General features: G+C 38.0%; 1 protein-coding gene across 10 annotated transcripts in view; it reads right to left on the reverse strand.

Moving 5' to 3' along the window:
• The window catches only part of LOC134794578 (muscle-specific protein 300 kDa), a 202,018-nt gene that overhangs the window by 25,211 nt on the left and 148,946 nt on the right, over positions 1 to 27,861 (reverse strand). For 8 of the 10 annotated variants that reach the window (XM_063766393.1, XM_063766410.1, XM_063766429.1 and 5 more), the window contains 7 exons: positions 18,509 to 27,820; positions 17,156 to 17,266; positions 13,862 to 14,044; positions 3,272 to 12,991; positions 2,903 to 3,103; positions 2,240 to 2,418; positions 1,718 to 1,844 (listed from right to left, as the gene is read on the reverse strand). In XM_063766393.1, the coding sequence (XP_063622463.1) occupies positions 1,718 to 1,844; positions 2,240 to 2,418; positions 2,903 to 3,103; positions 3,272 to 12,991; positions 13,862 to 14,044; positions 17,156 to 17,266; positions 18,509 to 27,820 (19,833 nt within the window). The remainder of the gene's footprint in view (positions 1 to 1,717; positions 1,845 to 2,239; positions 2,419 to 2,902; positions 3,104 to 3,271; positions 12,992 to 13,861; positions 14,045 to 17,155; positions 17,267 to 18,508; positions 27,821 to 27,861) is intronic. The other 2 variants (XM_063766398.1, XM_063766437.1) reach the window with 2 other exon arrangements.

Consider the following 27,861-nt stretch of genomic DNA (forward strand, 5'->3'; position numbering starts at 1 on the left):
GAATATGTTTTCAATACAACCTTCTATGACCTTAATAAAATGGACAAAAGAAAATAATTGTATGAGATTTTGGCGACACTTTTTTCTCGTATCGAAAGAGATTGCGATTCTGAGTGGAAATAATATAAAAATTCAAGTTCTGGGTACTTTAAACAGAAATGCCCTAATATGTTAAGTAAAAAATTCAGGTACGTTGTTAAATTACTTAATGAAATATTAAATTAATCAATAAGTATAATTATTAAGTATAAGTAAGTTTACTCTAAGTATACTAAATTGGTAACAATTTTACCACAATAAATTTCGATGACACTGGTAGCAGTACCCACTACCAGTAATGAACATGTCCCATCCCTACATTTACACGTGTCAGCGCGCCAAGTTTAAAACGACCAATCGCAACGCCGTGAGCACCCCTCCCGCACCTCACAGTTTGGTGATTTGCGTCGGGAACAAAATGGCCAATATTAGGTTTCTAGAGGCGGTGTTCTGTGGCACAGTGACAACAATAAAGACATAAAACCCAGTTCCCCAACTCTGTACAATGAGTAGGAGTCCGGCTTACTAGTAGGGGTTTATTATTATGGTTATTTGTTTCGTTGAAATCTTTATTTACACGCAGCGCGCTGATGCCTGATTCAATAAGAGAAGCAAGAAACTACTTCTTTGTTGATTTTATTGTGTTGTCAGTATAAATACAAATACATTAACAAAATATTGAAAACAAACACATTAACGAAGTATTGAAATCAGCTAATTATAGATCGAAATAAAATGCAAAATAATGATATCCTGTATGTATATATACTTTTTATGACCATATAACATTTTTGCTTGCGATCAAAAATGTTGGTGCGTCACCATATTTTTTGCAGTCTACCGAAATGTTTGCACAATGCGCAGTTATCATTTACTTAGCGTTCCACAACGCCGTTATGTTCTGGCTTATTGACCGACGGCTTCAAACACACTTTTATGCCGATGTCTTTTTACGTCTAAGTTTGTGAGACTGTCTTGTTCAACACAACCCTAATCCTAACCGTTTCTTGTTTTGAGACCTTTGCCCTCTGTATACAATTTCAACACGGCTGGCTAACACTACTGCGAAACTTAGAAAAGGGCCAAGTTGGGCCTAACTAGCTATATTAGGGTTCATATTGAATAAAAACCATAAGGTTTGTTTTAGGTTGGCTAGCTGTCATTAAAAGCTATGAGGAGTTCATTCTTTTGTGTCATCAAATCTACTACGAAACTGAGGTTTTATCCACATAAATAGGCCACCTACCTTACTGTTTGATTTTAAATGACAGAATACTGAACGTTTGACCAAGCGCACTTACATACACAAAAGATTATCATTTTGGACATTTGACTTCAGGTAAGCAATTATAAGCTGTATTTAAATTCTTCCTATATCAAAATTATCTGCTTAGCTCCTGCTACTACTAATTGCAAGCTAGAAAACATACATAAGTAAGTTGAAAAAAAAGGATAATGAATAGCATCTCCAGCCCTACCACTTAACTAAGACGGTTGGTTTCCTAATTGAAGGAAACTTTATTTTATTACTAAGTCTAGTTTAAGACCTACACTGAGCAGTCGCACTCAGACAAACCTTTATTTCACCTTACTGAGAATACTGAGTCAATGACACTATGTATTTAACTCCTCGCCAACCGTCTGAGTGAAGCGAAGAAACTGCTAGAAGTAAACTAACCTGGGCGATGGTGGGTGCTTCTGCGGGTCGCAGCGCGTGCAGCTGACCCTCTTGTTGCTCAGCGAAGGCCCGCACGGCGGCAGCGGCATCGCGGTACCGCTTCCATAGCTCGACCGCTTTGTGGTATCTGTAACAAAGTAAAAATTGTCTTACTGATGTAGGAATAAGCCTATCTAAAATTTAAGCTTTAGAATTCTCAAAATTACATTAAGTATTTAGTTAGTCTACCTGTTTTAGGAAAATGTTATAGCACGTATAAAATTTATTTTAACATGCGATTACATTTTCTCCTAATAAGAAGAATTTCACTGAAAGTAGGACCATAAACCTTTTTTTAACAAATAGTTCCATTTAACCTTGGAGGCTATTCATAAATTACGTCACATCGGATGATTTTATTGGTCATAAATCGTCGAAGATTAGATGACTTAATTTATCAACAGCCCCTTGTTAGTAAAAAAAAGGTTTAAATTTCAGCACGTTCTTAGGATTTAACTGGTTGACTAATGATTATATACTGACTTGTCACACAGCTGCGTCAGGTTCCTGCACGTGTGCTCGTAAGCGGCGGCGGCGTCATCCAGTTCGCGCTGCATCTTGGCGGCGACGGCGGGCTCGGTGGTGGACGCCAGCGGCGCCGCCGATGTTCGCAGCTCGCCCACCAGCTCGCCCGAGCGACGAGACAACGACTCGCTTAGCGTCTGGTGAGAAAAAAACTCTTGTAACATTTACTTTAAACACAGTCTTCAGATGGAAATAATATAAAATTTTGATATTTTCATTTTGAAAATAGGCAGAAAGGCGGCAATCATGACCTCTGATAACGCTTGATCACTGTTTTGGCAATATGGCCATTATTGGCAACTACTTTATGTTGCACGGCAATGAGTCACTGGGGAAGTTGCGCTAGTCTATACCGGGGGTCTTTTTATGAATGCTGGTAACTTGCAATACCTGCGGAAGTCTAATAAGAGGTCCCTGTTTTTATTTTTACTGCAAGTTTCACGTAACAGGCCTCAGTTTGTTAACAAAGCAGTTTTCTTAACATATTAACTTCCCGCGACTTGCTGGCGACAAGAGACGGGATTTTCGTTCGCGACACAAAGCGGAAGAAACGCGTTATCGGCTACAACCGTAGCGTGTAGCTCGCGCTGGCAGTGAATGCGTTAAATAACAAAAAGTCACCTCTAATTTCTCTGTAGCCTTGAGCAGACGATCGTAGTCCACCTGCCCCTGCACGGTGAGCAGCTCGGCCATGTAGTCGGCCTCGCGGACCGCGCCCTGCACCAGCTCCAGCTGCCGCTCGAACCGCCGCCACAGCTGAACTTTGGCCCGCAGTCGCGCGCTCAGCTCGCTCGCTTCAGTTTCTAGTTGCGAGTGGCTCTCCTATATAGGCGATAGAGAAATTTATTTTAGAACTGTAAGAGATGTTGTAGCTGTAGATCGTGTCATATTAAATTATAATGAAAGAAGTCACTAAGAAATTGTAGACCCAAGGGTCTTGTCTTACAAGTTGGCTATGGGAACTAGATAGTTCAAAGTTTTGAAGCTCACCTGAAGTCCTGTGATGTCTCTTTCCAAATCCGTAAGCGAAACGGACACTCGAAGACATGTCGGCAAGGTATGTAGCGCCTGATTGAGCGCTCTTATGTCTCTCCATTGCGCCGAGAGATCGTCTAGAAGTCTGTCGCACGTCTCGGATGCTCGTTCCACCACGTCGCTGCCGAGTCGTTCCGCGGCCGCGCACTCCTCGAGAGTGAGGCGTCCACGACGTTGATTCTTCTGACAACGAGTTATTCCGGCTTGAACCTGCACCATCTTCTCTTTCAAGAGCATGCTGCGCTCCAGCTCCTCGGCAATCTGGTCATCTAAGTTGCGCGACTGGGACAACAGGGCCCCCAAGCGATCAGACTCCGCAGTAGGTAGCAAGCTTAGCCTACTGAGCTCGTTCTGTATTCTGTCAACGCGGCCAGTCATCACTTGAAGTCTCTCGATGTAAAGATTTAATTCGTCTTCGCTTCTTATTACTGTCTTCAAGCTATCAAGCGACGCACGTAGTTCTCGAATTTCATCTTCCAAGATATTGAGTTTCTCGCCAGTGGACACGTCACGGTCGGAAATACTTTGAATGGCAGAAGAATGTAAGCTATCAATTTTGACGGCAATTTCCCGCCATTCGTCTTCTATTTTTGAAAAGAATTGACGCTGAACCATTTCATCAGATATTGGCAAAATTTCTAATGCTTTTTCAAATTGGACACCGGATTCATTTTTAAGATTGTTATGAACTTCGTGTTGGGCCTTGAGTTCCCAAAACCGACGCAAGTTTCCGGTTGTTGTAATATTTTCAGGAGTAATGTGTTCAAGCTCCATGTTAGCGATCTTCATCCAGTTCTCTATTCTTTCTACAATGAAGTCATAAGTAATCCAGTTTTCTTTAAAGGCCGTCAGACGAATGAGTCGAGAATCCACATCTTCCTGTAGCTTAAGCAGAGTATCAAGGGCTATAGAACATTCAGTTTCTAACCCGGAACAAACAATGAGGTTTTGCAGTCCGTCAGTGACCGACAATAGGCGTAGGATCTTTGCATGATGATGTGATACATCCAAGCTGACGGATTGGTATAAGTTGATATATTGCTCATGGTCGATAGATGTGACATTAGTGAGGTCAGGTATCCTCTGGTGTGCTACCCTCAGCCACTGTTGTTCTTCTCTCATGCCTTGTTCTAATGTGGTCCATCGAGATGCTGCCAAAGTCATCTGTTGAGCGCGACCTGCTGCTCTGTCAATAATTACTGTAGCACGATCGTGTAGCGAATTGTGTAAAGATGAATACTTGGATCTTGTTTCACCATCCAAATTATCTTCTAAAGATTCAAGGATGGCTCTGCAGTGGCTCAGATTGACGAAGAACTTTCTATGTTTTTGGATTTCTTCATGTAAGTGGTCTAAATCAGATACAATTATTTTTCCGTCTAGCAGCGCTTCTGCTACATCGGTTATTTGTCCAAAATCTTGTAATGTTTGTTCATATTCCTCGGCTAATGCTGACAACTGAAGTAAACGATCCCTTTCGGTATTTATCGAATTTTCCACCTGCTTAGTATCATCATCGCAAGCGTACAAAGTAGTTGGACATTCCCGCTTTATGTTGTTTTCTACTAAAATTCGATACCGGCGGAACATTTTAGTGACTGAATCAGAATTACTGACATTTTCGTTCTCTAGTTTATCCAATTTGTCTAATTTTTGTTGTGTTGGAATATCTGACAGAATGATATCATCAAGCTTAGATTTTACCTTGTTGACAGACTGGTACAGTTTGTCAGTATCGTCCAAGAGCTTCACCCAGTCTTTTTCAACTTCTTTTACCGTGGTCGAGCTTTGACGATTAAGATCATTGACCGCATCTGCTTGCCGAGTTAGCATTTCAATAAGAGTTACGATTTCTTCATTTACTTCGGTAATTTCAATTATTTCTTTTAGACTTTGAATGTACCCTTGTAAGGATGTTAATCGTTGCGCTTCATTAACGGATTCTCCATAAGCAATAGTTTCGGTTTGAATTTTGTATTGGATTTCTTCCAACCACATGGATATAGTTTCTATGATGACTACAATGCTCCTCTCAACCCTTGTCGCATCATTAGTACCAATTGCATTCTTAAGATTTTGAAGTTCTTTGTTGACAACAGAATCATATGATTTCTCTACAGACTGATCCAGAACAACAATAGCCATTGAATCGTCAGGCACTTTCCTTGGAGACTCGGTCAGGGATTGCGTTCTTTTCTCTAAGGCGTCAAACAGTCTTGCTTTCTCAGGTTTTCGAGAGAAGTGGACCGATTTAGTGGGAGAGGGAGATTTAGACTTCGATCGCTGGACGACGTCAGAATAAGTTAATTTGTGTTGGTTACTAAGCTCCTGGCGGTCTGGTGATACAGGGCTAGCTAACTGAGAAATACCCTCATCTATTGATGACGTGTCTTTACTTGTGTAGTCTTCGCTTGTAGGCGTTACAGACATAAGTAATTCTGTCGTTATAGGATCGGAGAGGCTTTCTGGTGTCTGAGCTACTGGTGATTCCATCTTTCGCTTATTTTTCCTCTTCTTTGGTTTTTGTCTGTCCCCGAGAATAGACTGTGGAGCTTCCAGTTGTCGTTCGTTGTCAATGAAGTCACTGGTCGCTTCTGGAATTGTTATTTGTGCTCGTAAGTGTATTTCATAAGGTTCTTCAGTCGATGTCGATATTGAATCTTCCGAATAAACTCTTGGAGATGTCTGTTGAGTACTATCAATAGTCAGTGCTTGTATTTCCGTTAGTTCTAAATCGACTGGCCTAGTTGTTGGAACTTCAACAATTGTTTCTCTAGGAGTCGTCTGTTGAGTGCTATCGACTGAAGTAACTTCTTTCTCTAATGGTAATTCAGGAATTATTTCAGGTTCTTTTTCTGCTGTGGTTGTAATTACAGGTTCTTCTAGCGATCTCGGCGACGTTTGTTGACTTACATCAAAAACTTCTGGTTTAGGAGGTGTTGGTGATGATACTTCAGCCGTTTCGACTTTTCTTTCAGGTTCAACATAATCTGATTGAGTAGATATGCTAACCACAGGTAAATCGGACGTCTGTATACTCATTTCAACAACTTCTTTTTCCAGTACTGGCGTTGTGCATGTTTCCTGGTCGATAATATCTTGTATAGTTTGGATATCAGTTTCAACTGTTTCGATGGAAATTCCGGTACCTTTTTCATCATTTTGTACTGCCGGCAAGGGAGATGTTTGAATTTCTTTGGATTCTGTTACTATTTCTGCTGTTTCGGATTTCACTGCCGTGTCCTCAATAGGTGATGAAGTTTGAGAAAACTTTTCTTCCGGAGTAACTATATCGTGTGCAATCACTTGAGTTGTCGCTTCAATCTGCTCCATCTTTTGTGGCGTTTCCGTTCTACTAGTTTGAATTTCAGTGTCGACGACAGGTACTTTTTCTGCTACTGTTATGATATCTTCAATTGTCTGAGTGTCCATGTCTTTTTCATCCCGAGGAGTAGTTTGTACTACAGTTTCGATGACAGGTGTAGGAGATGTCTGTAGCTCAATGGCCACTGTTTCCGGTTTTAGCTGTTCTTTGTCATCTTTAATTGATTCAGATAATTCCGGAGATGTTTGGACGGAGTACTCTTGCGTTGGAATTTCTTCAACCACAGGAACTGGGAAAGTCACAGTAGTCGTAACTTCCTTGTGTAAAGATTCTGGGCTACTTTGAACGCATTCCTCAATTATCTTAACCGTGCTTATGTCAGAAGTCTCACTCATTGTATGGTATGATTCATCTTTAGGAGACTCTATATTCTCGCTGCCTATTTTTGGACTTTCTGGCTTATGCTCCAATTTTTGAGCGGTTTCAGATTCTTCTACCTCTTCTGGATCAGTAGGTGTCTTTTTCTTTCCCTTCTTTTTCTTTCCTTTCTTTTCTTGTGTGGGCTCTGTGATTTCAACTGGACTTGACAATGATGTGTCATCAGACTCTGCCGTGGTTTCTTTAGGGTAAGTTGTTTCTTCACTAACGCCATGGGCCTTGCGTTTCTTTTGCCTCTTTTTAGGTACTGGTGTTGGTCCCTGAGATATTTCTTCTGCCTCGTAACCCTTCTCTTCAGCAGCCCTTTCAGATTCAACGAATGAATCTGGTTCTAATGATTCTACTTTAGGCTCTAGGATATCTTCGGTAGGTTTGGGTGAATCTAAAGCCGGCGAAGTTGGTAACTCGATGTAATGACTGAGAGATGAGCTGTCAGTATCAATAATACTCTTATCTTCAGGCATCTCTATGGGCAACTCTGATTTGGTAGATTCCTCTAAGCTTGCGTTAGGCGTCGGTTTGTGTTTCTTTTTCTTTTTACTTTTTCTGTGATCTTTAGTATCTGGTGTTCCACTTGATGTTTGATCTGTTTCCTCAATTTTAATTTGGGCACTAATTTCTGGGGTCTTCTGTTCTTTGATAGGGTCATTGGATACAGGAACAGGTGTTGGTTCTTGTATGACGTCATCTTTAAGTTTTTCATCCACTGAGACCGTTTGAGAATGATCTTCTACTATCTTTACTGCACTCGGTAAATTTACATCAATATCTTTTTTGACAATTGTTGATTGTGTGGCTTCAAAATTTTCAACTTTCATGTCAAGATGTACTTTAGGCTCGTCTGTTTTTACGACATCGGTTTTGGAAATTGACATTGTTATATCAACAGTTTGTAAAGGTTTCGATTGAACATCAAGGTTTGGTCTTTGTCTCAAATGAGAATCTGCACGTTCTGCTTCAAGGAGTAGATTAATGTCATATTTTGACCCAGAGTCTTTGTGTTGGATAGCATATGATTTAACATCCGCATCTTTAGAGGCATCTGGTGTTCCACTTGATGTTTGATCTGTTTCCTCAATTTTAATTTGGGCACTAATTTCTGGGGTTTTTTGTTCTTTGATAGGGTCATTGGATACAGGAACAGGTGTTGATTCTTGTATGACGTCATGTTTTACTTTTTCATCCACTGAGACCGTTTGAGGATGATCTTCTATTAGCTTGACTTCAGTCGGTAAATTGACATCAATATCTTTTTTGAGAATTGTTGATTGTGTGGTTTCAAAATTAGGCTCGTCTGTTTTTACGACATCGGTTCCAATTGATGTTTGATCTGTTTCCTCAATTTTAATTTGGGCACAAATTTCTGGGGTCTTCTGTTCTTTGATAGGGTCATTGGATACAGGAACAGGTGTTGGTTCTTGTATGATGTCATCTTTAAGTTTTTCATCCACTGAGACCGTTTGAAAATGATCTTCTACTATCTTTACTTCACTCGGTAAATTTACATCAATATCTTTTTTGACAATTGTTGATTGTGTGGTTTCAAAATTTTCAACTTTCATGTCAAGATGTACTTTAGGCTCGTCTGTTTTTACGACATCGGTTTTGGATATCGACATTGTTATATCAACAGTTTGTAAAGGTTTCGTTTGAACAACAAGGTTTGGTTTTTGTCTCAAATGAGAATCTGCACGTTCTGCTTCAAGGAGTAGATTAATATCATATTTTGACCCAGAGTCTTTGTGTTGGACAGTAGATGATTTAACATCCGCATCTTTTTGATCTGGTTGAACATCAGAAACTTTTAGAGTCAAATTATTACTTTCAATTTCATCCACCGTTGGCTGAATGGCAGATTGAATAGGTTTTTCGTGTGGTATGTTGTCTACAGATATTTTCTCAGCGGACAAGTCTTTATTTTTTGCCTTCTCTCCACGCTTTTTAGGTACTTGTCCTTCCAAGCTTATAATATTCTTAGTTACATCAACAATATCGTTAGGTGACTTTGTGCTAATGTCTGTTTCAGCTTTTGGTTGTTTTTCCGTTAATGTCGGTTTTTCTACTTCTTCCACTTTGTGAGTGTCTTGCGATTTAGGAGTATCTACAATTGTGATGTCTAATTTTATTGATTCAGACACATTACCTTCTACCGAATCAATGTCTACTGTACGAGAACTTTTTACTTCAGTGACTTCGAGGGCATGCAACTTTTCTTTTTCCTTATCTACAGGAGTAGAATTTATTACATCACCTTTTAGTGCTAACTGATTAGGCGATACGGATTCAGTAGTTTCTCTTACGGTATAACTAGTAGTAGCAGTATCTGGTTTTGATAGTTTGATTTCATTAAGTTTCAGAGAGTAAGGTTCACTTGGCAAATGAATTTCTAAAGTATGAGACGGTTCTAATTTCTGGGGTGAATCAGTATCATTAGAGACGCTTGGTGTTTCAGATGTAACGGTAGTTCTTTTTTCAGTATCTTGTTTTGTCTCTGGGTGTAAAGCGTGCGCTCTTTCGTTTGAAATGAAGTCTAGAGTGACACCTAGGTTAGAGTCGATGTTTGTAGTTGGAATAGTTTCGGATTTTTGTTCTTGAGTAGTTATTTCTTTATCTGATACTTGAATATTTCTATCAACTTCGGTATTAGGCTTAATTTGATGTGTTTTCGGCAATTGAATGCCCCTTTCATCAATTGCAGAAATATCAACTGTCAATTGATTTTGTTCGTCTACAGAAGACCCAGCAATTTCCGTTTCAGTAATTTGCCTCGCAGAAGTCAAATCTGTGACGATTGGAGTAGATTGCAATGATTTTTCCAGTTCAACTGCATCCCACTTTGTTCCTTGATCTTTAGTTGTGTCTTCAGGCTCTGACTTTTCAGTCAATTTGTCAACAAACGTCACTCGCTTGCTTGGGGACGCTGATTTCGATTTCCTAGCAGGACTTGGCAGAGGGCTGGATGATTCCTTTGTGGTTTCTTTTTCAGAAGCTTCATTAGATTTATCAACGATTGCTTCGATGCCTCCTACCTTCTTTACTGGGTCCTCCAAATTGACATGATCTTTATCTATTCCTTCAGTTGAATCAACTTCTTTAGTTCCAGGTTGCGAGCACTGTATGTTTAGATCACTAGTTGTTAAATTCTTTGTCACGTCTACAACCAACGAATGTAATTCTGTAGTTGAGGGTATAGGTAATTCTTGCGTATTTTTGTCAATCCTACCTTCAGGAACAATCGATGGCTGTTTATCGATACTAACATCGATTTCAGTGCTAACAGTTGTTTCCGGAATAAATTCATCATCAGGTTCTTCAACAATCTGTTCTGTGATATGTTCTTTCCCATCTATGATCTGTACCTGTCGTATTATTTTAATACGTTTTGTCTTGACCCCTTGTTCTTGAATTGTATGAGTAGACACCGTAGGTTCCTCTTCAATGATCTCAACGTCATCAGGTTCGTCAATGATTTCTTCAGTGACGTGCTCCTTGCCGTCAATTATTTGTATATGTTTTATAATACGTCTTCGAATCCTAGTTATTTTTCTTGTTACTTTTTGAACAGTCGTAGCAATGTTTGATGACGCCGTCTGTAACGTTGATTGCTGATAACCTTCGCTTATAAACGTGGACCTAGGATCTTGTGGTTCTTGAATGTAATAGGATTCTTGAATTTCTCCTACTTCAGGTATATTTTCTCGCGCTTGAGAAACTATTACTGACTCCACAGGGGATGTTTCTCTTATTTGTGACTGTTTGGTAGTTGTAATAGACTCTGCATATTGTGAATGACGCTGACTTTCCATTTGGATGAAGTCTTTTGACAACGCACTTACGTCTTTATCTGATCTGTCGACCTTAAGAGGTTTATCATCATCAAGTGATTTGTCTTTCGGTTGATGTTTAAGTGTACGATCATCTGGTTTTGCTTTACTGATTTCACTTACACGCGTAGCGTGGGTTCCGTCTGGTTCTTGGGTGTGATAGGTTTCTTGGTTTTGTGTCTCTTCAGGAACGATTTCATAAGTTTCGGATATAGTAACTGTCTGTACAGGAGATAATTCTCTTGAATGTTTGGTAATTGTGCTTGACTCAGTGTACTGTGAATGGGATTGACTTTCCATTTGAATAAAGTCGCTGGACCGTTCACGTATATCTTTTCTTTGTTTTGTTTCACCTTTTAGAGGTTTCTTGTCATCATCTGGTTTGTCTTTGGGTTGATCGTCGGGTTTATCTTCAGATTTAGGTTTTGTTTCTCCTTGGTCTCCTGGGTCTTTGTTCATATCCGGTCTTTTGTCATCTTTATGATCATCACCAGCGTCATCAATTTCCTCAAACTGCACACCACCTTGATCTTTGACGCTTATCGAAACTCTTGGTATTTGCTCTTCATACACTTCAACATCATCAGGCTCCTCTATCACTTCCTCCGTTACATGTTCTTTGCCGTCTATGATTACTACTCTGCGTATTATACGTCGTTTCGTTTTTACTATTCGTTTTGTAACTTTTTGTACGACAGCAGTAACGCTAGAGGACGAGGTTTGGATATGTTGTTGGCCTTCGGTTTCGGCCAACTGTAAGATTTCTTCAGGGTTTAGGCCTTCTTCTAATTTTACAACAACTCCAGGCCTTGAGGAAAATTCTTGGATGGTTACTTCACCTCCAGGTAATCCTGATACAACTTGACCACCATAGGTTTGGTATTCAACTCTTTGAACGCCACCATCTCCTAGCATTGTCGAACTAGATCCTTTATCTTCTTTCAAAGTTATTTGTGAAAATGATTGCTCTTGGGTACCATCTGAGATCATTTGTGTGGTTTGACGGCGACTGTGAACCAATTGTTGGCGAGTTACTAAAGTCTTTCTCACTTTTTTCACAATAATTCTCTTAGTACCATCTGCGTCAACAACTACCTCAGTCGTCGTTTCGTCAGGTTCGACCATGACAGTTTCAAATGACTGAGGTAAGCTGTGTGTTATATTTAGATGTGAATCTTTACCTTGACTATCATCTTTGTAATTAGCGTCAACAAGCAATGATTGCTCATCAATTTGCTGGTTTCTAGCAACAGGGCGAGTAGCGATTTCAAATATTTCATGGCCACCAGTAATAGTTTGCCTTACTTGAATATTCTCTAGGATTTCTCTATTCTCTGAGACTGGCTCACTTGTTTGGATTTCAACGTCCATTGGTGGGGCACAGGTAATGGAAGCATCCTGTGTCGTTTTCTTTTCTGGCTCACACATGATGGATTTATCTGTAACAGGCGGGGATTCCGATCTGAGACTTTGCCCTGTTTGGGTCTCAATCGTGTAAGTTGGTTTTTCTTCTGTTACAACGACTTTGTCTTTCTCTCCTTTTTTAGTAGACATCTTTTTACTTGATTTTTTCTCACTAGATTTCTTTTCACTAGACTTCTCACTTGGGACCTCACTCACTTCTTGTTTAACAATTTCGCTTTCTCTAGGAGAAACAATTTCTTCAGGCATAGATGTAGAGTCGATCGTTCTATCCGTTTGAGATATATCCTCTTCTACCACCTCAGCCACAGATCTCATCTGTAGTAATACCTGTCTTAACCGTTCTATCTCTACAATGACTAGATTCTTCGTTTCCACTAACGATTGTTGCGTAGATTTAAGCTTTTCATTCACTGATTGACTAGATTTATCAAGACCAATTATAGTAATAGACTTTAATATAACTTCGTACTCTTCATATTCCCTAATGTATTTTTCATAGATTTCAATATATTTTATAATATCTTCTTCGGTTAAAATTTCGGACTGCTTAGTAGACTTCTTCAGTTCATGGTCTATGCTTTCAAGCCATTTGTCCAGTTGAGCTATCTTTACTTTCTGGTCTTCCATTTCCTTGGCTTGACGGGCCACCTCTACTTTAGCGTCCTGAAAGTGGCCAATAAAGATTTAGAATATTATGAAAATATTTGATAGGTTATTTAAATGAGATAATATTGAATTCAAATAAAACTGCAAATAGTGCAATTGTTTAAAAAAAAGTTAATAAAACTGTTATATGTCACTAATTATCCAACCCATAAATTATATTAAAAAAAAGAATATCATGTGAAGTGCGTATCGGACTACTCATATCAGACCGCTCATCCTAGCGGGGCTTAAGTATTTTTTAGAAGGATACGGACGTTCAGCGGTTCTATAGTTTTTCGGGCGATTATTTGAAAAAGCAGCAATAAAGTTAAGGTAGCTGAATAAAAATATTGGATCACATGTATGAATGGGATAGCACCCTTAATCAACTTTTAATAATGAATAAACTATGGTGTGAGATACAAAAAAAAAACTATATTTAAAATTTCACTAACAAATTTAAATTTATATTGGCTTTATGGTCGTAATTATTAATTATATCATTAATAGTATAAGCTTGCTGCAAAATTGTATTGACAAATATGAATGAAATTCATTCACTAACTGGATATGCATTTTTGCGGCCGGGAGTGCATTGTTGAACTACTTATGTGATAAAAATAACAAATAAATAAATACTTAAGGTAAAAGCACCAATGATCGACGCTGCACCAATGTTCGACATGGCACTTATGTCAAAGTAATAATATAGTTTAAGTTTGAACAACGATTTTTTTTCTTTATTCAAAATTAATTCCTGTCACTTACCTAAAGTACTTATGTCGAACACCGGCTAAAAGTGTCGATCATTGGTGGTTTTCCCTCAATGACCAGTTAGGTACTAAAACTATACAACACGCGCAAACGAAAAAGGAAAGCTCTATTTACCTTTCTTACCTCGATGATATCAAGTCCTTGCCTCGCCTGAAGCAGCAATTTGGATATCCTGGCCCTGATGACCACCACTTCACGGCTCAGGCTTTGGATCTCAGCCTCTTGTCGATACTCCATCATTTTACTCTCCAGAAGTTCCGCGGCCTCATCACAGTTGCTGAGAACGGAAATGCCCTCCTGAAACATATAAGTTGAAAATTTAATAAAAAAGCAAGGTTAAAATTGGGTGTCAATCAACGAGATACTATGAGATTTTCCCAGTAGAAGTACAAACAATATTCGCCTGCTCGCATAGATCAGCTCTTAAGTTTGTTCATGGCTTAACAATAAGTAAAGGTACTATTTTAAAGTGTGATATTATGTTATGAGGAAATATCTAAATATAAACATGACATAATCCTCCTTATACTTAGTACTGCGAATGGCATCACCATGCTGAATTCTTAGGAATACTGTGAATGTATACATCTTCCACACTGCTGACAAATTCATAAACCATAAATAGTGTAAACTTGCCACTGGCCGCGACTTCGCCTGCGTGGGACAATGATAATGATGATGATTACTTATTAAAAATCGGGCAAGTGCGAGTCGGACTCGCGCACGAAGGGTTCCGTACCATATAAAAAAAAACAAAAAAAAAAGCAAAAAAAAACGGTCACCCATCCAAGTACTGACCACTCCCGACGTTGCTTAACTTTGGTCAAAAATCACGTTTGTTGTATGGGAGCCCCATTTAAATCTTTATTTTATTCTGTTTTTAGTATTTGTTGTTATAGCGGCAACAGAAATACATCATCTGTGAAAATTTCAACTGTCTAGCTATCACGGTTCGTGAGATACAGCCTGGTGACAGACGGACGGACGGACGGACGGACAGCGAAGTCTTAGTAATAGGGTCCCGTTTTACCCTTTGGGTACGGAACCCTAAAAATTATCCCATGCCTTCCTCGGGCCGCATACTATCTCATTCATCTAAATCAGTTCAGCGGTTTAAGCGTAGAGAGGTAATAGATACCTAGACAGACAAAGTTACTTTCGCATTTACAATAAATATATTATATTAATATTTATAATATTATAAAATATAGGGATGGTCAGTTAAGAGTGATGCTATTAGTATGCTAGTTTAAACTTTAAATGTGAAATATGCTAGTTTCGATTCGCTACGGTTCTTTATTTATATATTTTTTTTAATGTATATCGTTTGAAAGATCTTTTTAAATTTTAATACATTCACAGTGGGTTTACTAAGTTTCATTAGGTACCTACCTACTTCAGCTTAGTATTATTAGTTAACATATATAAACAAGCGGTGTCGTAATCCCTCAAATTTATATTTAAAGTGTTCTACATTCCATCATTGTTTGTTTATAAATATACACGGTACAACTTTAGATGTTTCCTTCAAAACGGACGGATATATCTAGCTATAAAGTTGATTTTACAGCCTCTTGGTTGAAGGGAACATTGCCGGTATAAAACCGAATTGTTTTAAGCTTTTATAGTGGCGTTTAAACTATGTTTATTAGATTGTGGCAATAAATCACTAAAACTACTCATTTTAAACGTACCGACGTGAAAACTGTCCTCCGTAACAAATAAAACACTATTCCTGTTCTAAGGTCACTGTACTTACATTTTTTTGTGTATCCACATTTTTTTAGAAATAGACATATATTATACTTATTTTATTATTACTTACTATTGTAAATTACCTTTATCGAATAGTATCCAATTAGGCTTCTTATTCACTAAACTTTACACTCACGCTCTAAATAAAAATATTAATATACAAATTCGAATTTCCCGCGTTCGTACTTCGTTGTCGGTTCGAAGTGCCTCACGACCCGAGAAACACTGCCCTACTGAATGATGCCAAACGCAACTATTTATTATTAACCTATGTCGTAATAGATACCTTTATGACATCACCACTAAACAGTGTAAATGCAGTCATGGCCAAGAACAAACAAAATATCAGTAAGTAATTGCCTATAATTTATTATGCGGAGTCTGATCGATCGATTTGTGTTTATTCTAGTTTTGTTTACTCTGGGTAACAATAATTATCTATCATGTAGCTTTCGGCAGCAGGGCTATTACCGCGAAAATCAATGTTCGTAAATTTCGAGCAACTAACTCTGTTTCTATTACGCCTTTATTGGAGTAAAAGAGAAAGATGCCCGAAATCTGCGTACTTCGTTGTTCGCGGTGGGCCCTCAGTATTGTCTTCAAATTTATTCTTGGGGTGTTTCAATAATCTTTGAGATTAGGCTAGTTTGCAAAATGTAAATCTTGGGTACAGTCAGCAGAAAAATATACGCAACTAATGCAATCGAAAACATCTTGATTCTCACTTGAATCTAAGTACTTACATTTGAGCCAATGTCAAGAAATCTTTCATAATATTTGGAATGTAAATAGATTCTTGCAATTGAATGAAGAATAAAATCACATAATTTGACGTAGTTACCAGCTGTTAAATGATGAGCATATAGTTTTAGTTCGATAACGTAATATAGGTAAAAATACAAAATACCTACGTACATTATGTACCTAATTAGGTATTGCATTTTTATTTTAGAGCTATAGTAATGAAGCAAGAAAAAGTTTGTACCCTTACCATGAGTGTTCTACGTCTACGGCCGTATTCGCTAGCGACCGCGTAAACTCACTCCCAGTGCAATCTCGTTTGCAGCAAAATTACGGTATGAGCGAGGCGCACTGAGAGCGACCTAACGCAGTCGTTGTCGTTTACGGCCGCGGTAATGTCATGGTACATTGACATATATTAAGAACATATGACATATATTAAATATATTAAGAACGGGTCACTCACGTATTTATATATATGTATATGTCTGTGTCTCACGGAAGTTTTGTTAATTTTTATTAATTTACTATATAGTCAGCTACAAATCATGTATTCAGCTGACACCTTTTAAAGTATCTTGACATCGACTGTATTGCATTATTAATGACGACCCACGCAGCCGAAATATTTAAGTGCCTTAATGCCGTAAATATGTTGCAAATGACTGTACACACAGCTGCAAACTGTACACAAGTACATGACCACTTTATAAAATAAAAAAACTGTATTTACATAATGTGTTCATACAATTTCGCAGCTCGCTGTACATCCTGTACAACTTTCTAGTAGAATCAGACCGGATTGACATAATAGTTGATTTAAAAAAAGTACAAAAACACCCCAAGTAATAACTTGTCAGTGGGATAGACAGTTAATTCTAAATAAAATGACATATTTACAATGAAACTTACCCTCAGACCTTCCTCCATGGCTCCGAGACTTTCATCGGGCAGATCCGAGAGGCGGGCTTGTACATTCTTTACTTCTTCTAGTAGACTTTCTATATCATTAGACAAGTCATCCTGAGAACACACACTGTTATTAGATACTATTTTACTGATTACTGAAGTCGAATCTAAAGATATCTTGGTAGGTAATTGATGTATTCTTAAATAACATCGTTACAAATAATAGAGTGGTTTCTTCGAGGTTCTAGATTTAATTTACTATTTAAAAAAACTATATTTCGAGGAAAGACTAAAACCAGATGACATCTTTAAACTCCACTTCGTTTCAAGCTAATAAATGCAGGAAAAAACAAAACAGACGAGCAGGTCATATGCATGGGCAAAGTTAGGTACGGACAACATCAAAACTCAAGATATATTAATTTGGCACTGGCTCATGCTGGGAAGCCATTCAACACCAAAAACAATATTAACGGTATTAAGGCTAGTGAAACAACGAAAGCTTATGGTAGCTATACGAAAAGGAAAAGGATGAACACAGTGTCATAAAAATACTGTTTTGATATTTAATTATGACAATTACTTCGCCAAAAAATTGATAAGTAATTGCCTTAAAATAGCCAGTAGATCAATTATTACGAATAATCAATGAAAAAGTACCAAAGAGAATGTGTAAATTTAAGCTAATTAAATTTAAGGTGTTCATCCGATAAAACATTTCTTTCAAACATCAGGGTAACTACTAGGATTTCTTAAAATGCACGAAAGTCTTGCATCAGACTGACCTGGGTCGTATTTCATTCGCTGCTATTAATCCTTTGATCGCTAGTATACTATTTTCAAGCCCAAGTAAGTAAAATTGTTGTCTTTGATCTCTTAAAAAAAAGCATAAATTTCGTCGATCGTCTTGTAGTGGCCAATTTTACGCCAATAATAGATAACAAAAATGGAGTTAAAATAAAACATAACAGAAAAAGGGTAATAGTAAAACAAAATGCAATAATAGTCATTTAAATAAAACCATAAATACAATTATATTATTATGCTTTATTACAATTTTAAGATCACTGCTTACAAACTAGAAAACAGTGTTTGACGCGTGGATTGCTACGATGACTAGACATGACTAGATTTAGTACTAAACACACTACATTGACTAGAATAAATACTACATAAAATGCGTAAAATCTATTGCGACGACAGTACATGCCAAGGTGGGCGCTACAAGACGACCGGCGATGGCTGGCGGTGGCAATTCACGATACGTGTGATCAGTGAAATTAAAAATTTAGTATAAATATCATGCCAAACATAAATAAATTGCAAAATTGTACAATACGACTGCACTTCAGTCACCTTAGGTGTCCTCCGGGCTGCCTCTGCCGCCGGCTCCTGTGAGGGTGGGGGAGGAACTGGTTCTAAGGGTAGGGCTGTTAGTATATCCTCTCGGATGTCGCCTAAGCAGTCATCGCTAATAATAGAGTCTATTGGCGTTTCTACGCTCAAGTATGAACTTTGGTCTTTCCAACTGCATATTCCGCCGGGCAAATCCATTGAAATATAATTCGAATCAAAAGGTGAACCACAAGGGTCTTTAGTCTCGTCCGCGTCGGACGTAGGGCCCGAGCTGCCGCTAGGATCCTTATCTTTATCGTTCTGATCATTTGCCTGTATTTCTACTTTGGAAGTAGGAAGTGTTTTTGTTTTCTTAGCAATTGATAGAAAATATTGGCATTCCGCGTCATGGTACATAGGTTTTTCGATCCAAAACGAATTATCAATCACTATGTTTTCTTCTAGGCTATCGCGTTTAGTTTCATTAAGTGAGACAACTTCTGGAGTTTCAATTTGATTCTGTTCGATAAGGAGATGTTCAGCGTCATCTATCGCAAATTTATCCACCCAGAAATTGTCTACTTTTATATTAGATAAGTTAGTAATGACGTCATGAGCAGGGTTAGAAAGGTCTGTTATTTCTACAGCTTCTAGCGGTTTTTCAAACATTTCAGACGATACGCTATTGTTGACATTATCTTGAACTGTTTGCTTGTCAGTCATACTTTTAAGTTCATCGATACGTTCACCTACTTTTTCCTTTTCTTTATCTTGTTCAAATTCCTTATTGACTATAAATTTACTACATATTGTTTTGATTTCATCCTGTGGATGCATATTTGCTGGTTCATCTTCTAGCAATGCATCGATCATGCTGACGCTTATATGCTTATCGCCAAGTGTTACTTCTTCTTTAGATTTTGTATCTTTAGAAGTTGGGGGTGGCTCCTCTACAGTAATTGCAATCTCAGCCTCAGATTCAGGAGACGCTAATAAAGGGGTAATGTTATCTATAACATCATTTTGAGACTCGGAACTAGCAGAGCTAATTAATTCTTTTGGCGTGTCATCGCTCACTAACGAAGAATCTTCAGGTTCTAGCATTTCTTCAATTTCTCTTTGCAAGTCAGCCATTTTACTTTCAAGCGACAATTCTTCCGTTAATTTTGTCTCTGTCCTGCTAGTTACTACGCTCATTTTTGTCTGCTCAGTTTTATATTTTTGTATATTGTCCGTTCCAGTTTTTTCAATACATATAGGAGTATTAACAGATTGAATGTCTTTAGTTTCAGTAGTAATAGAAGTTATTTCTTTTGTTGGACTTAGTTCTACGGTGAGAACTTCCTCTACACCGCTTGGATCATTTTTCCAGTATTGAGCTTCGTTATAAAACCTGTCTTTGATAGGTGTGTGAATAGATTCGGGGCTGGACACAGAAGTTTGAGTGACTAACTTATCAACGATGTGTTTTGGTTTTTCTTCCACCTTTATTTCCTCTAAAGGTTTTAATTTAATGCTTTCCCTAAGAGGTGAAGACTGTTTATCTTTTTTCTTTTTCTTATTTTTCTTTTTATCTTCAATTTCTTTTAATTGAGGTGATTTTACTTCTGTTTCATTTTTAGGCTCTACATACGTTTCATGGACTTCTTCTTTAGGTTTAGATATGTCTTCTGATTTTACAGTATCTTTGGATTTATTTGATTTTTTCTTTTTATCTTTCTTTGGCTGTTCATCTTCTCCATATGTATGAGTGACGTCAGATACTGTTGATTGCACATTAATTTCTTTTTCTTTAGACTTTCCTGACCGACTTTTATTTTTCTTAGGTTTTTCAACCTTCATCAATGTTTTCTTATCTTCATCTTTCTCCATAATCGTCTTTCCTTCTTCATTAGGACTAGTGATCGCTGGTTCTATTGGTTTAAGAATGGGTAGAGCTTCAAACCTATTTTCAGATCTTTCACGTTTTTCATACGAAAGTGTAACATTTGATTTTGATCGAGACCTGTTATCTCTTGATCTAGACCTAGAGCGGCTCCTTTTTTCAACAATGATAAAACCTTCTGTATCAACAGGTGCTTCAGGTTTACATTCGGAACTACTTTCGTCTACTAATATCAGTGGTGGTCTGGGTACAAGAATTTCTTTGAAAGTTTCTTTGTGCGGTACTTCTTCGACTCTTTCAGGAGAAGAATGATGGATTGCAACTATTTCTGCCCAAGTACTTTCATTAGAGTCTACCATCTGTGTTTCCGGTGTAATTTTAATTTCCTCTTGTGCGCCGGATTTGACGTCATGCTTCACATGATATTCGTATATAAGCTGTGATTCTTGTTGTTTAGTCAAATTACTGTCTATACTTTCATGCAACCCTTCTGCCACTACTTCAGCATATGATTTGCCATCCTCACTACTTTTAGCCCAAACATTTATAGGCTCAGTGTCTGTTTTGGGTTCAGCATCTTTAGATTCGGTATTAAAATGCGTAGGCTGTTCAACGATTTTTTCTCGCTTATCTTCCTTCTTTTTCTTCTTTTTGTGTCGTTTAGATATAGCTTGCGTGTCTTCTTCTGTTACTTTATCAGTTTCATTCGGGGTTTCCTTAGATGGTTTGTCGGCAGGATCTGAAATGTCCCTTCCAGGCTGAGATTCTTTTTCCTTCTTAGTTTGTAAAATGGTTGAATAAGAAGTTTTCCCTTCAGTGTCTGTTTCAGGAGTAAATGACATGTCTCTAGTTCCATGTAATCCCGGAAATTGTTTTTGTTGGTCAATACCAAAAGGAGTTATTATTTCTGATGATGATTCTACAGATTTGTACATGTAAGAAGGTGTAAACTCAGGAGCATCAGCTGATAAGTTTGAAATTACTATGGGATATGAAGGTTTAAATTCGGGAATAGAGTCTATAGAAGGGAGTAAATCTTGCAAGCTATGAATGGGAGATTTCACTTCGGTTCTAATTTCGGAATCTGGACGTGGTAGAACTATTTGTTCAGTAGTTGATTTAGATTTTGTTACATTAACGAAATCACTTAGTTCCGGAATAACGGATTCAATGTCAGTATCCTTATGTGATGTAATATTTTGTTCTAATTGAATAGAAATGTCTGAATCTTTAGATTCCAGAACACTTTGGTCCGTAGTAAAAGATTGCGTATCAGCTTTAGTACATTTTTCAGTTGCAACATCGAAGGCTGATTGTATTTCACGTTGAATAAACTCACGAGAATCGCTAAACGTGCATGGTGGTGTATTTACTACTTCCAGATTGTCTTCTTCGTTTATCGTAGATACATGTTCTAACAATGGTATTTCGTCAGGTTTCTCACTCACGTCGGATGTTACAATAGTATCGACTTGAGAAATACTGGTGCACACTGGTTCATTAATGGTATGAATAATGTTAATTGTTGAATCTAAAGGTTTTTCTTGAATCACATCGTTGTTGCTTACTATGACGAAATCTAATTCATCATCTATTTCCTCGTCTGCTATGCAAGAATCCCCTTTTTCAGCGACGTCGCTTGATCTGGTAGCACTACTATCACGTTCGATAATCGTTTGATAAACACCTTCATTAGAGGATAAATTCGGTTCAATGACAATAACTTTCATCGCTTCTGCAGCTTTTAAAGAATTTTCAACAAATGTTTTATCCTTAAATATCATAGAAACTAAGGTATGCTTCAGTTCTTCTTCAGGTATTATATAGTCGGATGGCTTTTCTTCATCATTTTTATCAAATGGTGCATCTTTATTTGGAAGACAAGACTCAGTAGGATCTGATATGGTAGACGTAGAGCTTTGAGGTTCTGCAGCCTTTGACTCGGCTCCAAAAAGATCTTGCTTATTTGCTTTTTCAGCTTGAATTTCGATTGTAGGCACGGTGCTATCATCTTCTATGATTTCTGCTAAGGTTTTGTTTTCTTTGTCAGTGATAAGAACAGCCAGTTTCTGTTCTGCATCTTGAATTTCATGATAACTATATCGCAATGAGTCTAAAACTAAACCCAAGCTGCCCGCAGGTCTAGGTTCTGTATCTTTCGCAGAATTTTCAATTGCGTCGTCAATTAAATTGGTAGGTTCATTTACTTTTCCATCGGCTTTCATTTTTTTTTCTGATATTATTTCACAATATTTTTCTTTTAATATTATAGAACTTTCATCCGTATTTGAGACTATCTCGTCCGACGTCTGTGTGTTAACGCGAATACGTTCCTGCGATTGAATTATGTCTGATCCATCTTCATGACAACGGCTTGTTGTTACAATCGCATATAATTTTTCCGCGTCATAAATGTCTTGATAATTAAATCTAGGCAATTCATGGAAACGTAATTTATTTATATTTATTTGACGGTTGGTCACAGTGGTTACTTCTTTCAGTCCATTTGTCACTGGCACAGATTGAACATGCTCTAAACTTGTTTCGTAAATTGCAGCATCAATATATTTGTCTGCTTCTGAAGATGTTGCGATGAGTTCTTCATCACTTGTTGAAACTGTTTTCTCTTGTATTTTGATGGATTCCACATTATTAGTAGACGCAACGTGTTGACCATCTTCAACAGTCCTTGCGATAGCTAATAAGTATTCAGCGTCTTTAATTTCATGGTAGTTGTGCCGTGTTTGTTCACAGACTATATTAATTAAACTCGGGGTTAGTTCTTTTAGGTCTTCTTTAATTGATACGTTTGTAGATTGCGCTTCAGACAACGTAAATTTTTCGAATGTTTCAACTTCCGGGGTATGCTTAGGCAATTCTTCGAAGGTTACCTGCTTAGCAGGAGATTGACGACATTCTTTAATCGACGCATATATACTTTCCGCATCCACAAGTTCATGATAACTTTGCGGACGCACTTCGTGACTAAGGTACTTAAGAGCATCCACATGCGGATGCGGTTCTTCAGCACCTAAGTTTTCAATACTTGTAACTTCGTTGTTACCAGTTGAAACAGTAGGTTCAGCAACCGTTTGTAAATGTAATAATGTTTCATTTTCTGGTTCAATAACGGTCTTGTTTTCTTTAGTTGGTATAGTTTGCAGAGTTGTTCCAGTAGGGAGGGAAGCCAGCAAGGCTTCGGCAGCATTAATCTCATGATAACTATACTTAGGAGTTTCTTCTTTGAGCTGACGCAGAACTTCTGTACAAATGTCAGTAGTTTCAGCCGATTTACGTGATTCTTTCGGTACTATGTTCTTGACCACTTCTGGTGCAATCAATAAATTAACTTCAGCCAATTTTTCTTTATCTTTATGTTCTTTAAGTACATACTGATAATAATTATAATCTATCTGATCAAAATCTAACTCTAATGAATAGGTTTTGATCTCTTCAAGTGCCTCATAAGGAATTGAAGAGTTTTGAGATTCATTTTTAACATTTTTATTACGGTGTTTTACCGAACCAAATATGGCTTCTTCGACCTCATTTGTATTTTGATCTTCTGCTGCTACTTCAGAAACGGTTATCTCGTGTCCCGTTTCTATAGTATCAGCTTTATGTATCTCTTTGTAGTCGGCCTTATTGGTTTCTTCAACTTTGACGTTAGTTTGAAATTCAGAAACAGTTATGACCTCTGTTTTTGAAATTGTATTGGCTGAAGTTTCTGGTACATGACCGGAAGGTAGCGATTTATCAGCTTCTTCTAGATGGGGTTTTTGGAAGTCATCTTTCAAAATATCTACACTGATGTTCCTATTAGCGATATCAGAAGAGTCAGTTTCTTCAAATGTCTTTACGTAAGACTTGTCAATCTCTTTAGAAATAGTGTGTGTGTCAATATTTTCCGCTGTGGCTTGTGTATAGCTGCTTGTTACGTTACTGACGACAACATCTGGTCTATCTTGCGTTATACCTAAATCATGAACATTTTGCTCTACTAGTCGTTCTTTGTCGGCTCTCTCCTCTTCAGTAGTGATTTCATCATAATTATCTTGATTATTGGAAGACCTTACATCAGTGATTGCACTTGCAGGTGATTCTACAATATTTTCCGATTCTTCCAAAGAATTGCTTTTACTGCTAAACACTTTGACTGTCCTGATGGGAGGTAGTTTCTTTTCTTCGTGAGTTATAAGGTATATCGTTTTAGTCTTTACATCATCAATTACTGGTTCGATAGTAGTTTCTTCAACTAATACAGTATCTTTAAGGGATTCTGTATTGAAATTTTTATCGTTATTATTTTGTTCGCTGGCAGGACTTGATGCCGTTTCTTGTTCTTTATTTTTTATGTCAACTTTAGTAACAATCGAATCTTTGGTTAACTTCGTTTCGTTAGAAGTACTTTCGGAACTAACATCATGTATATTATCTCTAGAAATATTTTTAAAATCTTCCTTCAATATGGCGTTAGAATCGAGTATAGTCACTTCAGTGGCTACCTGTCGAGTTGTTTCTAGTATTTCTGGTTGTTTGATAATTTCTAGAGGAACTGATTCTTCCTCAGCCATCAGTGTATTCCAGTCCAATGTAATAAGGTTTTCTTTTATTTCTGATACTTCATGTATAATATCTGCATTGCATTCAGTCTTGCGAGATTCTGTCAAATATTCGGATCGTTGATTTTTCTTCGGTATTTTTTCCGCATATTTTTCTTTTTTCTTTGATGCCTGTGACTCTTCAATCTCTTTTAAGGCTCGTTCTATTTCATCGTCTACTACTTTAGGCTTTTTAGATTTAAGTTTCTTTTTATGGCTCTTCACTACTTCGAACTGCTCCTCATCAGTTTGTTCAATGGGCTTATCTTCCTTTTCTATCAAAACTTGGGTCTCATCCGGGTTTCCCAATTGCTTAGATCTTTTACTCTTAGACTTGCCTTTAGTACCTGAGCCGGCAATATTTTTACCTGTTGTGGTTTGTTTCTCCATAGTGTTGTCAGTTTCATCCAAAACTTCTATTTTTTTTGTTTCAGAAACTTTTTCTGGGTCATTATCTAAATGTTTTGTCTTCTTAGACTTGGATTTACCCTTGGCAGATTTATTTGACGTAGGATTTGATTCTGTATCCTCTTGCTGAATTAGAGTAGCTTCATAGATAACGGTTTCTGGACTCTCCTGGTTTAGACTGAATATTTTACTATCGTGTCCTGTTTGTCTCTTTTCCTTCTTAACTTGTCCTATTTCAAGAAACACGTCTACTATTTCAGAAGATTCGCTCTTAACTGTTTTATTTTGAGATATATGATCATCTATTTGTTTAGGTATATTTGATACTTCTCGGGTGTTATCTTGGATGGCTGTTTCTAAATCAGTTTTAGTTTTCGTTTCTGTCAAATTTATAGCTTGATTTTGAGTTTTAGTACTACTTTTTCTCTCTTTCTTTTTCTTAGATTTCTCTTTGGGAATTTCCACTTCAACAACCTTTGTTTTAGTATTTCTTTCAGACATATCTTCTTGGTCGCGTATTGTTTTATTAAAAGAAGATTGCTCTATATATTTACCTTTTATTTCTGAACTGTCTACAAACTCACGACTCAGAGATGTTTCGGTTGTTATTTCGGATGTTATTTCCAAGTTACTAGATAGTTCAAATGATGATGTTTCTGCACCGTGCAACTTTTTAGTCGGCTTATCGTATTTAGCATCACTTTCATTAAAATTACTAAAATCAAATCTATCATCCTTCGATACAGTCTCAGTCATATTTTTTATATCTTCCAAATGCGAAACATTCAAAGCATTGTCAACAATCTGTGATTGTTCATTGTGTTTTTCTTCCTTGAGTTTCTTCTTTTTATTTTTAGACTTTTTGTTTTCTGGTTCATTCTTGACTTGCTGGGCAATATCGTCTGAGACCTCAGTTACTACTTTATTATTTTCTAGCGTGTCAGTTATCTTTTGATGTTGCATTACTGGTTCTGGTTCTTTCGTTTCTGGTTCTTTTATCTGTGATTCTATGGTTATAAAATCTGTGACCATAACTCTGTGCTTATTTTTCTTAGACTTGAGCTTTTCTGTCACTCCCTCTTGTGGTAAAACTTGGATTTCAAGAGTCTTGTCCTTGTTAACTTGATTTTCAAACGAAAATTCAGGTTCGTTCTTTTCATGAAGATCCTTTATTTTCTTTTTCTTGTGTTTATCAAGACTTTCGATTTCCTTAAGCGCTTTTTCAATTTCATCCTCATCAATCTTGTATTTCTTTGACTTCTTCTTTTTTATTTTCTTATGCTCAATATCAATAGGTTCTTCTTGCACAGGTTCTGTTAAAACCATTTCAGTAACAGTTTCCACAACAGTGGCGCTGTGTTGCACTTTTTTAGTAACTTCTTTTCTTAAAGTCTCTGGTTTTTCTACTTTAAATTCAACAGAGGTTGGCATGTCATCGTTATCAGCGTCATCAAAGTCATCAACTTCTATTACTTTTTTACTAGCTTTTTTCTTTTTCTGCACTTGAGTTTCGTGAGTCTGCCTTTTTTCGGGAGCTCGCCTTTGTCTCGGCATGTCCCTGGAGCGGCTACGTTGCGATCGCTCTGGCTTCTCTGGTTTCAGCTTCAAATTATCAATACGGTCTTTTTGGTTTATCCGAGTTTCCACATCTTTTGTAACTTCCGTTGCTATATCAACTTGCGCGACCTGTGGTTTCGGAAGAGATACAATTGTTTGTGTTTTAGGTTGTCTACGTAATCCTAGAGCTAGAATTTCCGCATAAGATAACTCCTGAGATCGACTTCGACTGTCAGGACTGCGCTCCTTTTCCTGATAGTCAGCCTGAATTATTTCTAAAGATGGCACCGGGAGTTCCTCCACGGTTTCCACAACCTGTGCCACATGAACGGGTTCCTGAACCTTATAGTCCATAGTTTGGTTTACATGAAAGTCCTCCTCAGTATATGGTACAAATTCGTCCCGACAAATTTCTACCCTAACAGGTTCACTTTCACATTCATACACGCGGGTCTCACTGGACCGAGCACTATCGTATTCTGTATGTTCACACCGTGCACTTATTTCACTGTATTCGCCGTGAGATGCGGAGGAACCGATGTGGGGTTCTTCGACATTAAGTATCTCATAGTGCCTCTGGGTGCTCGGGTATCTCTGGGAACAGACGGAGCTGGATCTGGAGCCCTGTCCGCGGACTATCTCAGCGTAGGTGGTCCCTCCGAGCACCCAGGCGGGGCTGCGGCCGCGACGCGTCTCGGGCACGGCCAGGGCGCGGGCGCGGCGGTCGGGCGAGCGCGCGCGCCGCGCGCGGGCGCTGTCGGCGGTGGCCACGAGCGCGGCCAGCGTGCGCGCCGCCTCGTCCGTGGGCGTCGCGGACATCACGAAGTACGGGTCCAGGCCGTAGATAGCCCGAGTCAGCTCATCGATACGCCGGGTGACCTCCTGATACGCAAGTACGGACAAATACATCATTTACAAGTGTT

The sequence above is a fragment of the Cydia splendana genome, chromosome 1, assembly GCF_910591565.1.
Source record: "Cydia splendana chromosome 1, ilCydSple1.2, whole genome shotgun sequence".
NCBI lineage: Eukaryota > Metazoa > Arthropoda > Insecta > Lepidoptera > Tortricidae > Cydia > Cydia splendana.